At 33.1% G+C, this 15,313-nt stretch overlaps 2 protein-coding genes and 1 non-coding gene across 3 annotated transcripts; 2 read left to right on the top strand and 1 right to left on the bottom strand.

Annotated features, from left to right (window-relative positions):
* The first annotated feature begins 321 nt into the window (after window positions 1–321).
* Window positions 322–394, top strand: TRNAK-CUU (transfer RNA lysine (anticodon CUU)). The gene has a single exon. It is a non-coding gene; the product is annotated as a tRNA-Lys (tRNA).
* Window positions 395–473: 79 nt separating this feature from the next.
* On the top strand, window positions 474–6,862 carry LOC125859053 (probable aminotransferase ACS12). The gene is made up of 4 exons (XM_049538794.1): window positions 474–1,082; window positions 1,200–1,334; window positions 5,596–5,756; window positions 5,869–6,862. The coding sequence occupies exons 1-4, from the start codon at window positions 618–620 to the stop codon at window positions 6,722–6,724; spliced, it is 1,617 nt and encodes a 538-aa protein (XP_049394751.1). The 5' UTR covers window positions 474–617; the 3' UTR covers window positions 6,725–6,862.
* Window positions 6,863–6,970: 108 nt separating this feature from the next.
* Window positions 6,971–8,622, bottom strand: LOC125859054 (uncharacterized). The gene is made up of 2 exons (XM_049538795.1): window positions 7,268–8,622; window positions 6,971–7,109 (listed from the first exon to the last, which is right to left on the bottom strand). Exons 1-2 carry the CDS (start codon window positions 8,147–8,149, stop codon window positions 7,002–7,004), a joined length of 990 nt encoding a protein of 329 aa, XP_049394752.1. The 5' UTR covers window positions 8,150–8,622; the 3' UTR covers window positions 6,971–7,001.
* Window positions 8,623–15,313: the final 6,691 nt, after the last annotated feature.

Genomic DNA, 15,313 nt, shown 5'->3' with positions numbered 1-15,313 from the left:
GTATAATTGGAAATAAGCTTTTCATAGAATTTTAATCCAAACATAAGATGAGGTGAGAAACAATGAACCAAACACTTGATAAAAATAAACCCTACGTACGTTACTAATCTTTGCATTATTAATCTTTATACAAAATGACCCCTTAATATGTTAAATTTTACCCAAAACAACTAAAAGACTACCGAACATAATATTAATTATGCTAGTTTTTATACATTAATAATTTCTTCCTAACCAGCCACCAAAATACGTAATTTATAAATAGTTACTTTACATAAAAGCAGGAATAAAATAACTTAGTAAATGAAATTAAACAAATAAGCCCGTCTAGCTAAGTTGGTAGAGCGCAAGGCTCTTAACCTTGTGGTCGTGGGTTCGAGCCCCACGGTGGGCGAATTATTTTTTTTAACGAATAAAATCAATTTTTGTTTCTTTTTCTTTTTTACTCGATGAAGGGCATTTCGGACAATTCGTCGTCACTCGTCAACAGAATCCTATCTTCCCTGGGCAGCCAAACAAAGTAAACTAAACTTGAAAAGAGCCGCAAAGCTGAAACCCCTGATACCCTTCCGGCGACAACATCGCCAGATTTTCCGCCGTTGCATCCGGCGGCTCATATGACCTCGACCGGTCAATTGAAACCTAATTTGGACAACGAAAACGATACCGGAAAAGCATCTCCGGGGGACAGTGGAGGGACTTCAGGCATGAGGCTCGTTGTGCCCTTACAAGGTGTAGTTCAAGGCAGAGGCGGCCTTATTTTAGGCTCACTCATTCCTTGTGCACTTTTCTACTTCCTCCAGTTCTACTTAAAACGACACCGTACTACCCCGTCTTCTTCTAATCCTCCGTCACCGTCCACGTCATCGCCGAACCTCTCCGAGTTACAACGCTCGTCTTCACGTTTAAATTTGTCAACTCGTGGTTCTGTTGGCCGTGTCTTCTTGTCTTCAAGGGCTAGTTTGGTTGCTGCACCGAATGATTCCCCTTACTACATTGGAATGGATAGGTTCCGAGCGGATCCGTACGATGAATTGGATAATCCCGATGGTGTTATTGATCTCGGAATTGCGGAAAACAGGGTATAGTCTGTGATTTTTGCTGTTGTAAAAGTCTGCTAATTTATGCGTTCATTTCTTCTTTCTGTACTGGAAATCACTGATTTTACAATGTATTTCTTCTTCTGTATTTGCTTGAAGTTGTCGCTAGATTTGATTGAGAAGTGGATTTCAAGCAATGTGAACGGTTCCACGCTTGGAAGTGGCGGTGATGGATTGAATATCAATGGAATTCTTACATACCAGCCATTTGATGGATTGGCTGAGCTGAAAGTGGTAATGCATTTTAAATCTGAAAAAAATTGGTAATGCATTTTAGTTCATTTCGTTTTTCTACTGGAACTTGCTCCTCAGTACAGTGAGAGTTCTTGCTGTAAAGCCTACTTGGTATGGCATGAGTTCTCTTCAGCATAATAAATGACGGATGAGGTGGGGAATGGGAAATGGTGTTTGCTGAGATGCTTACGCTTTGATAGGAGCAAGTGATACAAGTAGGAGTCAGGTGGAAAATGATTTATTCCTTAATCCCAACTTGTTGGCATAGTAATTATCATTCTTGTTATGTATCTGAGTTGTTTTCCTTCTTTTTGTGGAAAATAATTTCTTCAAAGAGAACATTTGACCGTGCTTTAGCTCTCAAACACGGGAAACTGGAACCATTTGTATTCGCTTCCTATCATAGAACTAAAAATAATTATGGAAGGTCTTACTTGTGTTTTTCAGCACTTTTTATTGTTTTTACTCCATTTATACTGTTAGTACAATAATTAGTTTGTATACAAGCGACTGGCCAGCAATTAATGGTACTTATCTTCGCAGTCCAGTCAAGATGAATTAATAGACTTCCCTTTCTTGTAGGATAAATGAATAAATGCATGTCTTTGTATCGTCTAGTTTCTTCCTCTTTCATATTTTAATTTTCTATGGTATTTCTTACTGTTTGATTTTCAATATATGGCATACTTACAGTTATTACTTCGTTTGCTTGTTAACCAATTTTTTTCATGAAATAACTAGTGCATTCATTAAATAAAACTGTTATTCTTGAACACAATTGGCTAGTCCTAAGAATGCAACTCGATGAGGAAAAATAAGGAATAGATGGCTACTGAATATGCATGTTTTGTTGACTAGTGCATTCATTAAATAAAACTGTTATTCTTGAACACAATTGGCTAGTCCTAAGAATGCAACTCGATAAGGAAAAATAAGGAATAGATGGCTACTGAATATGCATGTTTTGTTGAAAATCTAGGCACCAGTCTTATAGTCTATCGAACCTGTGTTGCTCTAGCCTCTAAGATCACAAAACATGAAAAGAAAATTTACCTTGTTGTTTTGGTACGACAAATAACTTCTCAAAAAAAAAAACTTTAAACAACTATTCATCAGTACTTGTTTCCAAGTTACTTTTTGAAGTGCAAATGTTGTAGAGTATATCTAGTTAATTTCTAGATTCTATGGTCAATTGACAATTGTAGAACGTAGTTTATAAGTTTTTGTGGAAGCATAACATTGGTTGAAGCGAATGACTTGTGCTCTCCTTATATTGTCTTGGACAATCCTCCCTCATGGACTAGCTTTTAAGGTTGACTATTGAGTTAGATCCAAGATCTATTTCTTCACATGGTATCATGGCCAGGCTCATCGATCCTGGTTGTTGTGTTTTTCAATGTTAGATCCCGCGTTATGTTATCCATGCTCCTCCCACCACCAGTTTTCTAATCCTGCGCATTTCTGAGTGTTAAGTTCCGCATTGGTTGAGCAAATGTGTTATAGTCTCATTATATGGTCTTAGATGATCCTATCTGCATGAGACTTTAGGGATTGAGGTAGATCCGAGGTCCATTTCCTCACACATACATCCCAAAATAGCTTTCAACGTCAATGGCACATCAAGCACTGATGTCAAATTTTGCCTCTAAAAGCTCCTATTCAGTACAAGTTCTAGAATTGTTGGGTCTTCTTCCAAAGAGGCAACTTTGATCGTTCAACCTCAAAAGGGCATGAGACATTCATAAACACCAAAAGAAGCATCTTAATTAAGTCAAATGTCAGTTACATACTCTATCAAAAAATGGCACCAATGTTACATAGAGCAAATATTTTAAAATTAACGTAACACTATAAAAATGTAAAAGACTACCAACATATGGTACTTTGGTGTTGGAGGCATTTGGTCAATTATGTCTAGTTCTCCTAGTGGTTCAGGGATTTTAAATTTGTAATTTTTCGTTATTAGTCATAATACATAGAATGCCTCATTACTACTTTCTGTTATCGTGCCATAGCCCCAAATGGTTGAAGTTGAGGAGTAATTGGCAAGTCATTAGTGTCCAAATTTAATGAAATGAGTCCAAACACTAAAACAATATTGAGATGCAACAGGTCGTGACCATCGAATATCAGTATTTGACATGGTATGAAGTCAGAGCACTGTCATAAATTTAGAACATGCTTCTTAGCTAGGGAGCATTATCCAATGTCCAATATTTTTTAAGTTATCTTCAGCTTATAATCATTGAATTTGACCGGAAAAATCTTTAGAAGTGTATAAAGAAAAAACTTTCCAGGTTGGGCTAATAAATTTTTGATATACCCATGTTTACAAGTAAAGTATTTTTTTTTTGTTTTGCTCTGGAACAGGGAGGATTGGGATGACCTGAGGCCATATGTTCTGATTTTGCCTAAAAATTTGATATTTCTGTTATTTCCTCTATCCTTTGTCAATTTGGTTGTGTATTTTTTTATGTCTTATATTTATTAAGAGAAATTAAAAATTACCAATTAGGAGAAACAACCTCTCTACCTCCCAAGGTAGGGGTAAGGTATGCGTACACTCTACCCTCCCCAAACCCCACTTGTGGGTTTACACGGTGTATGTTGTTGTTTTGTGGTTCCATATTGACTTTTGTGTCAAGGAAAAAGAAGTTGAGGGCAGAATGATATTTAAACAGAGTGAAAGAGGGTTACACAACTTTTTCTAGTTTTTAAAATGTATAAAATTTTCTATTTAAAGAGAGTGGGGACACATTTTGCTTTCCTTGGAATATTTTGATCTTATACTAAACAGATTTATATGCGTGTAAAAAATATAGAGATTCTTTTAAAAAATATTTAGCTTATTTTCACTTCCATTTTTGTTTGGTACGATGATGGCATGAGTTGAACTTAAATGGAGAAACACGGTCTGTGAGGATTCATATAGCTAACAACTTGTTTGGGATTAAGGCGTGGTTATTGTTATTGGGCCACATTTTGGGACAACCTGAAAAAAAGAAATAGGACAAGTATTTTGGGAGGAAGGGGTATTAACCAGCATCACTAAAGGCGCGTTTAAACCTTGAAGTTTGGTGTAAACTCAGTCTGAGTACTTCACATTGGCCATTGCGGAAGCAACTCTTTGGCATAGACACTGACGCTTTGAAGCATTCTCATGGTCTCTGTCTTGAAGAGGTTGACGCTGGTCAATAAATAGAGCTAGCAAAACAGCATATACAGCTAACAGATATTCTGGATAAATATGATAGTGATTAAGAATAGAAAAGTACCGCACTTGTGGGATTACACTTGGTATGTTGTATTAAGAAAAGAAAAACTAGATTATAGATTGTTTTATAGATATACTGTTTGTATACATGGGTTTTCACCCAATTTGATGGATATATATATATACCGCCTATATATTGGGGGAGGGGAGGGGGGCCAATAATATTGTGTACTTTATCCCAAAAAAAAAAACAAAATTGCACTTGCTTCTGGATCAAAAAGTCCAAAATAGTTTTTGAACTTGATTGCATGGTTTTGACTCCCTATATCTTATTAAATGTAGTAACCATTTTCTCCCATGCATCTGTTGTTTGCATTTATAGTTGTTTTTTGTTGTGTTACACATGTGTTTCTTTTTTCCCACCTTACTCTACGTCTTTCTCCACTAAGGTGCAAGTTTTAAGTGCACTTTGTTCTTAAAATTTCAGCATCCCTTGATGCAAATCTATGCTTTTCGCTTTTGACAACATCGTCTTCAATAGATCAGGACTTTGTACCACACCTAATTTGTACTGTATGCTTCTCTTTTGAATTTCTAAGATTCTTCAGCGATCCAAATCCAGGCATCTTAATTTATCAATTTCTTGTCTGCCAAAATGTGTCTTCATCAATGAAAAGAAGATTAAATTGAGGCAGGTAACCCGTGGAATTAGTCAAGGTGCACGCAAGCTAGCCTGGAAACCACAGTTATTTTTAAACAAAGAGATTAAAATGAGACTTTCAGATTACTCTAATCTGGTTCTGATCTTCCAGGAGTTCACCTAATTTTTTCTTTGGGATTTAGAGTATACTAGTGTTGTTGATATCCATGTAATTTGTTCTTTACAGTCCACCTATTGTAGTTTCAGTCTCTTAGCAATTTAATTCGCCTGCTGTCTAATAGGGTATCTGTCGGGCACTATTATTTGTTTTAACGTCTAATTAAATCACCTCTATCAGCTATTTCTTATAAATGATATATTGTAACATTGTAATCTTAATTTTGTAGGCCATGGCAGGCTTCATGTCTCAGGTCATGGGAGAAAAAGTGTCATTTGATCCATCTCGAATGGTGTTAACATCAGGTGCAACTCCGGCCATTGAGGTTCTGTGCTTTTGTTTGGCTGACCATGGGAATGCTTTGCTTGTTCCAACCCCCTATTATCCTGGGTAATTTCTAATTTCAACCTGATTTAATATAATGTCACATTGTCTTTTTCTATCTCCTCCAGTATGCACACCAGTGCTGTGCAGCTCGTGTGTAACTAGATTCTGTCTGCAGCTTTGATAGGGACATAAGATGGAGAACTGGTGTAGATCTTATACATGTTCACTGTCGTAGTTCCGATGCTTTCATGGTGGACATAACAGCTCTTGATCAAGCATTTAGTCATGCAAGAAAGCGAGGGCAAAAGGTCCGTGGAATACTTATCTCAAACCCGTCTAACCCTGTAGGGAGCATTATGAGTAGGGAAACGCTATGTGGAATCTTAGATTTTGCGAGGGAGAAGAACATCCATGTAATATCAGATGAAATATTTGCTGGATCTAATTATGGTGGTAAAGAGTTTGTAAGCATTGCTGAAATTCTTGATGAAGAGGATCCTGACAGGGACAGGGTTCATATAATATATGGATTATCCAAAGACCTTTCTGTGCCAGGGTTTAGGCTCGGCGTTCTGTATTCCTTCAATGAGAATGTTGTGGCAGCATCTAAAAGGTTGACAAGATTTTGTGCCGCTTCAGCACCAACACAGAGCCTATTAGTTGCAATGCTTTCAGATGCTGGGTTCATCAAGGATTATATGAGAACAAACAGAGAGAGATTGCGCAAAGTGTTTGACTTATTTGTGGCAGGTCTAAAACAATTGGGCATTGAATGCATGAACAGCAGTGCAGGCCTGTATTGTTGGGTTAATATGAGCGGATTGATTTGCCCTTACAATGAAAAGGGAGAGCTTGAGCTGTGGGAGAAGCTCTTGAATGTAGCTAAGATAAACGTGACTCCAGGGTCAGCTTGCCATTGTATTGAACCTGGATGGTTCAGATGTTGTTTTAGTACGGTAGAAGAAAAGGACATTCCTGTAGTTATGGAACGGATACGTAAAGTGTTGAACGTAGTTAGGCCTTCTGATTAAATGTTTATAGCTTTAAAATGGTGTATGCTGTGTTAGTTATGTCATCTTTTTTCTGAGAATGCACTGTCCCTATTTTGGAATTCGATATGTGCATCATTGACACTTAATACTAAAGTTGCACTCATGTTGCCAATTATACTTCCAAGCTGTACAGTAGAATGTGAAACGTATTGCACAAGTTTAAATTAAGAACGGATAACAGAAATGACTTTCTTAGGTGACGAGACAGTAAGCCCTTTCAAAGTTGTGCCAAACTGTGAATCAAGATGCGCATCTTTCAGATTAGTTTGAGTTGCAATTGCCTCTTCCACTTGTTGTGCAGTTCGCTAATGCTGTTGCCAATTCCAAGGATGCAGCTTCCAAAAACATCATTATCCATCATTTCCTGCAACAAGTATTATATTGTTCTTGTTTAAGTTGGGGGCATATATAAAGAGGGTTTAATTGGAAAACGTCTTACTGCTATTTAATGCGAATTATTATGCCTGTGTTTACTAGTTGTTGGGTTAAACAGGATAAGTGATTGATGTTTTTCAGAGTTACCTTAGAGATGCTCTGCTTCTGCATTTGGACGGTTTTCCTTTGGTAACTTCTTCTTCGGCTCATCATTATCAGCTCACCTAGAGTTAGTGGATGCCTTACTTTGATGCTGCAATTGTTTTCACGAACTTGATTGTTATTAAGTGCTTTTGGAGGAATATGAGAACCTCCTTTTTCAGGGTTGCTGCAGTTCTGAAGAAAGCTTGTATTAGGTGATAATAGAGGGAAGAGCTTTTCCAGAAAAGCAGTCCCGACCAAGCTTGTAGTTCCAGTGGCATAACTAAGAACACTGCTGCCCGCTTCAGAAGTTGGTGAAAGAGGAGTCTGTAGCTGGCTGTGGTGTATGTCTGCTGTCGGAGAAGTTTGCTCCACAGGAACAGCACTTGAAATGTCCACAGTTGGTATGAAGCCATTAGCTAGGAGGGAAGAAGGGGCTGAGCTGAAGGATTCATAAATTGATTCAGAATCAGATGCCTCAACTTCTGATTCTGACATCTCATCTTCTTCATGACTACCATGCTGATCAATGTACTCGCCAATTCCAGCCCAGAAGTCATCTCTACCTTCATGCACAGCCCTAACAGTTGAAGGTAATCCAACAATATTTCCGTGTGGAGATGTCTGGGAGAAGAAAGGGAGTGGTGTTCCTGGCTTTTCTTCCCATTCAAAGGGAACAGAAGCAATGAGCTTAACTGGGGGTGTAAACGTAAACGCACCACTAGTAGTAGCCATAGCCACAGGCTTTGGTTTCCAATCCTTTATCGGTATTCCTGGTCTTTCTTCCCAGATAAACGGAATAGAAATTTGTTGTCTCTCTTTCTTGCAGGTTGAATTCCCAGAAGGGTTGTTTTCTGCCATTGGAGCAACATATATTGTCATCGCCATTTTTCGTTTTTTTCTTTGTTGGCTGAGGGAACATCACATACATGTATATATATAGCAGAGAGTAAGTGGGTTAGAGGAGTTTGCAACTAAACCTACATGCCAACCGCACCATTTCTGCAAAGAAAGGTTAGGCAAACGTACTGTCTGTTATTGATTATAATATATTATTAATATGAAGATATCTCTCTTACCTAAGCACTCGTGTGAGAAGAAATTCTTTGACTAAACATTTTTGGGCAAATTCTTTTTGTTGAAGAAGCGTTGTGTCATAGCCAATTGAAGAATTGGTCAACAAACTTGATATGCCTTACCAAACTACTTAAAACTTTTTGGTAAAATTTAGGCTGGGTAGTGGGTTCAATGTTCACTAGTAGTTTATTAGTGCTCTTCGAACTACTACAATAGGAAAAATCCTTGGAAGCCTTCTCTTGTGAAGTTTTGGTCAATTTTCTATGTACTTTTCACCACTAAAGGATAGTTTGGTTCGTGGTTAAAATTATGCATTATTAGAAATGTCAGGACTAGATATATCGGATTTAGTTATGCTTGGATTGGTTGGTTAGTTTAGTTATTTCATCTTCAATTCATACAAAATAAACATATTATTGTTTTTTTAAACACATTATTTTCCTACAGATGATTTTAAAAAAATATATAATGCTTATCTTACTTCAAATTTGGAAAAGATTAAGAAATAAAAATATTTTCTATTTTATTAGGAGTTTTTTATCGTTACCCAAATGAAAATTAATGATGGGATTATTTCGATCTTATATATATGACCTACATTGTGAGTTTAAAAGGTACATGAAGTTATTCTATTTTAATTGTTAAAATGAGATTAAGAAGATAAAATGATTATTTTCTACTTATTTATTAGTTAAAGTGATTTTAAAAGAAAAGAAATAAAAATTGAGTTCTTTAATAGTAGTAATTTTGTTAGGAAAAGAATATGTTTAAAAAAAAAAAAAACCCTACTATATTTTATTAGAAAAAGGGCATTTTGGCCCAAATAAGTAATAACAAAGATATTTTTGAACTAAACTATTCATGAAGGGGCATTTTTAAACCAAACTATTAACTGAAAACATCATTTTTCAATTTTACATAGTTTAAAAACATTTTGATCCTTATCCATTGTTTTATTCTATTTTATAATAAGATTTTCTTGAATATGTTGTGGACTAACTAATTAAGACTTCAAACTCAATGTCCACATTCTCATTATTAATCACCATGATTTTGATTTGCAGCATTGGATTGATTTAGCTCCTATGTAATGGCGATATAATTGTTTTTAAAAACATAAGCAGGTAATTATACCATGATCTAAAGGGTCTGTGACATGTAAAAATAAATAAATTATTTACTAAATAATTATTCTAAAAAAGACGATGAAGGAAAATTTCACTTAAAAGAATGGGACAATTTCATATATATACAATAAAGTAATTTTATTTGTACCCAATATAACTAAATTTTCATTTACATAAAATAACCAAAATTAGCAATACGTATGGGCATCAAAAATTACTTTCAGCAAAATGACTATATGTATATGCAATGTATCTGATATTGTATAAATATGTATATTCGTGTATAGATGATGAATAACTATATATTAGAGATGTATATACATTTATACACATTGTTGATACAATAAAGTATATATTGTAGATCGATTTTTTCCCCAATTCCAACCAACTTAAATCTTCTCTAAGCAATTCTCAATGTTTTGAATCTTTTGATGATACATGGCGAAATGGTCTGGTGGACCCTCATACTTGTATGTGTTTGTATTGTGAATCCTTCTACTTGTTCCTTTGTCATCTGAACCCTTTAACTCATCAAAACACAATATTTTAAACACGTTTTTTACTACTCAAATGTGTGTATCACAAACGTCTGACACGTAATTTTAAAAATAATTATAAAATGACACATATGATTATAAAATGACACATGTATATATGATCACTCCATGTCATTTTTCCTTTATTATATTTGATTAATATACCTGCACTTTCTCTTTCCAATTTTTATTTCTCTTTGTCATAGCCATCTGCATCTCCATCCCCACAATCTCATTTCAACCTTTTCTTATCTTCCTTACCCTTTTCCTTTTTCCAACCTCTTCTATTCTTTCCATTGAAGTAAAAAATGTTGGCACGATTTCTGATTGTTCACAATCTCGTCGAAGTTCGGAGTTGATTTTGGGTTCTGTTGGATTGGGATTTGGTGGTGACCGGTGGCGCTAAGGAAAAGTGGGGGTCTATTGGGTGGTCTGATTGTTTCTAGTTGTTCACAACTGGCGGCGTTGTGAAAGTCGAGACTTATTGGCGGAGTTAGTTTGGGGTTTTTGTCGTTGTTGTTGCTGGTTCTCATTTATAGTTGTTGGTTGAAGCTTGTCGGAGATGGTGAGAACGAAGGCAATTTGGTCGGAGAAGGTGAGGAGGACGAGAAGAAGGCAATAAATTTGGGTTTGGTTTGGAACTGAAAGTCTGAAACAAGGGGTCAATGTCAAATATATTTGAGTTTTTTTGTTTGATTTTCAACTTATCTAGGTAGGTTTTCCAATTTATTTTCGAATTTATTTGTTGTTTAGTTTGGATTTGATCTCTATTTGTGTCTTTGTTTGGTTTTGGGGTTTTGGTCGATTACATTGATTTTGTTGATTTTTTTTGGGGATTTTGCATTTTTGTGTCTAATGTTAGTGTAAGATATTTTGGTAGTAGTGTTATGCCTTCCATGGCGTTTTTCATAAAAAAAGAGCTGTATAATAACAAGAAACGATAGAGAAGAAATTTGGGGTAAAAAGATCAAAAAAGAGGCCAAGAAAAGCTCAAATTTTGACCAACAATGATGTTAGATGCAAATAGAAAGATGATGGCTTTACAAAGCCCTAATGTCATTGTTAGACCCTTTTCCAAGGGTCTCACGCTCCTAATAGGTGTGTGTCACACACTCTTTGATATTCACTACCACATAGGATGCCAAGTCAAAAATAGTGTTTAAAATATTGTGCTTTGATAAGTTCAGGGGTTCAGATGACAAAGGGGCAAGTAGAAGGGTTCACAATACAAACACATACAAGTATAAGGGTCCACCAGACCATTTCGCCATGATATATTATTCACTCAAAACGATTAACGTTGACATATCGATATCTAAAATTTGAGTTTCAAAGATTTTCAATGGCGAACTTCAATGGTCATCAACTCAAATCTTCCTCAAAACAATTCAAAATTTTTAGTAATGAACTTCTCTTTTGATATATTATTCACTCAAAATGAATTTTAAAAATGATTCACGTTTTCCTCCCCTATTTTTCTTCAATGACGAAAATAGTAGTACTATATTCTAATAATGACGCCCAAAATAGAAACAGAATAAGAAGGAAAAATTAAGGGAGTTGGAAGAAAGCAAATCATGATTCAATTCTTAGCTAGTTGTTTTCTCAATGTGTATGGTGAGTAATTAAAAAGGAGTTGGAAATTTCTTAAGATGGTTAATGTGTTGAAATTATGATAGTCAACTGACTAATTGAAGTAAAAAATGAAAATTGGACTAATTTGGGTTAGTAAAAGTGACCCAATGGTCATTTTCTTTACGGTAACTTATGGAAATTCCCCTACATTTATGAGTTAATTACTTAGATATATGTTAATTTGTAATATTATAAATCTTATCAATTTTGGACTTCGAATATATGTATTTGACATATCCAATATTATTACTTAAGGAAATATATATAAGATTGTTATAATCACATGACAAAAAAGCATCTAATTAATTAGTGAGACAATATATAATTATTTCAAACCAGAAGATAAATTAATAAAAATAGTAGGAATATTTGTCTAATTAGGTAACTTTTTCTTTCTTAAAATATACTTAAAAGAAGGCGGACGTTAGTGTGGAGCGGCCCAAATAGGCTAATAAAATTTCCGAATATGATTTTGTGTACATTTCATATATGACATATGTTAGAGTATTATTTTCAAGCTATAACAGTAGATTTAGACTTTCAAGCTATAACATTAAAAATTACAGGTTATAACAAGTTAAAAAAAAAAGAAATGTTTTTATTAATTGGAAAAAACTTAAAAAATAAATAAAAAGATAAACGAAAATTTAAAAAAAAAAACGGAATTAGAAATAATAAAGTAAAAAATTGAAATTGCGGGCTGTAATTTAATTTGAATTTATTGTAGATAATCAATGATTAGCATGAAATAAGGGATCCAAACTAATTAAGAATATTCAATTTCCTTAATTCACTCTAATTTGTTAAAATTAATTCAAAAATCTGATTTTTAAAATCAATTTTCATTTATTTAATAAATGATTAATCTATTTATGGTTTATTATTATTAATTAATAATATGTAATTAATAAGGAAAAAATGAAAAAAAAACGGAAATAGGGGTGTCAATTAAATTTGAATTAATTTAAGATAATTATTAATTAGCATGAATTAAGGAATCTCAAACTAATTAAGAATATTCAGTTTCCTTAATTCACTCTAATTTGTTAAAATTAATTCAAAAATCTGATTTTATCCATTTTTCTTCCACGTTTCTCTCTCTTCAATTTTCTTCCAGAAATTTTGTCACTGGCGACTAATTGAAGTTTTTGTTTGTTTGAAAAATCCTATTTTTTTTTGTGATGGACAACTACGTATCAATATTAATTAAACATGGCGGAAGATGGGATCCTTCTATTTTTAGTTGTTTACTATTTGTATTTGGATTTCAGTGAAATGAAAAAAAAATGAAACTGTAAATCACATTTTGTGATTTTGTTTTTGTACATCGTCACTATATTGAATGTGATATGTTTTTTTGTATAAACAATACGTTTTGTTCATAATACGTATTAGTTGTTGTGAAACTGTAATATTAGTGATTTTCTTGGTAAGTTTCTGTTTTTTGGTAGGGGTTTAATGTCACCATATTTATTTATTTTTTTGGTTATTTTTTATACTGGCAAAACAATGATTTCGTGAGAAATTGCCGCAATATATGAAAGATTTGAGTATAAATGTATAACATATAAATATTTTTACATAGATTGGGTACGTAGATCAAACTTATAATATTGATTACTGTTTTTTTTCCTGAAAAAATAAATTAAAATGTATAGTTTTGAATGAATTTGTTAGTATAAGTGTAATGAATTTGGTATGAAAGTGTATTCACAAATGTGAAAAAAAGGTTATTTAGAATTTTGAAGAATTGTATGACAGTTGTTTTAAGTTGGTATGAAAGTGTGTTAACTAGTTAGTAAAAAAAGTTATTTAGAATTTTGAATAATTGTATGAAAAATGTTTTAAGTTGGTATGAAATTTGAAATGTTATTGTTTATATAAGTTCTGTCAATTATGTATAAATTTGTGTGAAAGGAATGAACTATTTGATATGAGAAATGTATAAATTTGGTATAAATGATGATTGTATGTATGAAATTTGTATTTAATTGGGTATGAAATCTGAAATTTTATTTTTTAATGAAATTTGTTTGTAGTTTACTGTCTGAATGATTTTTGTATGAAAAAATAATGATAAGTGTGTATAATTTTTTAATTTTTTTTTGTATTATGTAAGACTAATTGTTTTTTTTTAAAAAATGAAACAGGGAAATATGTTGGTTTTCAGATGGAGGGGATTATATATGAGTATTCTAGTCTTTATAGTGGTCTAGTAAGTGTGATAACATCGCAGCTAATGATAGATGCTAATATTCACAATATAGAGATAAAATTTATAGTTAGTGATAGATGTCCCCCTGTTAGTATTCACAATGATGTTGGTGTGTGGGCTTTTTTAGATCAAAAGAAAGCTAATGTAGATTTCTTTACGATTTCATATACTTGGAAATAAAATTTATTCCAAATTAGTATATAAGATAGTGTAAATATTTGTACAGGTTTCCGATTTCAGATTCCAGATTTCATATACGCGATTCATTAATTATTCATACAAATTTAATATACTTGGAAATAAAATGTTTCCAGATTAATATATAAGATAGTGTAAATATATAACAAACTTTATACCAATCTTATTCAAGTTTCATTCCAACACGAACTTCAGCTTATATCACACATATTATACCAACAATAAATAAATTTCATATAATCATACAATGCATATCATTTGTATACCAATATTATATCACAATTAATACAATATCCAACCATCAAACATTAAATTCAGTGTCATACACATATTAATCAAATTTCACACACATTTCATCCATTAATTGTACAATTTGGATACACATTGATATTTTAAAATAGTGAATCCAAATGGTATGAAGTTTGTATATTACTAGTATCCTGAAATTATAATAGTCAAACAGTAATTCATATGTAGATGATATCTGATTGGAAGAAAACATATGGTATTATATATCATGAAATACTTAAACACAAAAAAGTTGTCCAAAAGTTTTTTTTAAAAAAATAGCATGTAATTCTAAAAAAGTAGAAGGTGCAATCAACTATTTCAAATTTCTTGTATGTGGTCTTGGTGTAGGATAATTGGTGGTATCCGGAACATGTTCTTTTGCTATGCAAGGTCCACTAAATTTGCTAGCAACCGTACCAGTAACTTCACTCTCACTGATTGCACCATCCTCACTCTTTGTATATACGGTTAATAGACAATCACAATACTGTTACAACACAATTCATACCATTTGTATACCACTATTATATCACAAATCATACAATATCCAAGAATCATCTGTTTAATCGGAATCATACACATATCAATCAGATTTCATACACGTTTCATCCAAACAACTATTTCGAAAATAATACAAGAATAATGTGATATTTTTAAAGAAAAAAACAGTAGTTTTAATAATGTGAAGATAAATTGAATATAATACTTACCCTAACAATTTTTTTTGTCTTTTTTAGGTGTTGCTCAGTCGTCAAAGCCATCTACAAGATAGACATTCATTGATTTTCACAACTTCAACATTCATTGATTTTTTTTCCTTTTTTCTTTTTTTATTCAGTAACAAAATCAGAATCAGAATTAGAAGGGGTTTCAACATTTTTCCCCTTCCTCTTCTTTCCTTTCGATTTATCGGACTCACCCTTTTATTTGAGTCATTTTTTTTTCTTTCTGTTTTTGATCTTTCAATAGAGTT

This window comes from Solanum stenotomum, chromosome 3, assembly GCF_019186545.1.
Source record: "Solanum stenotomum isolate F172 chromosome 3, ASM1918654v1, whole genome shotgun sequence".
In the NCBI taxonomy this organism is placed as follows: domain Eukaryota; kingdom Viridiplantae; phylum Streptophyta; class Magnoliopsida; order Solanales; family Solanaceae; genus Solanum; species Solanum stenotomum.
This window is presented reverse-complemented; position numbering and strand designations above follow the sequence as displayed.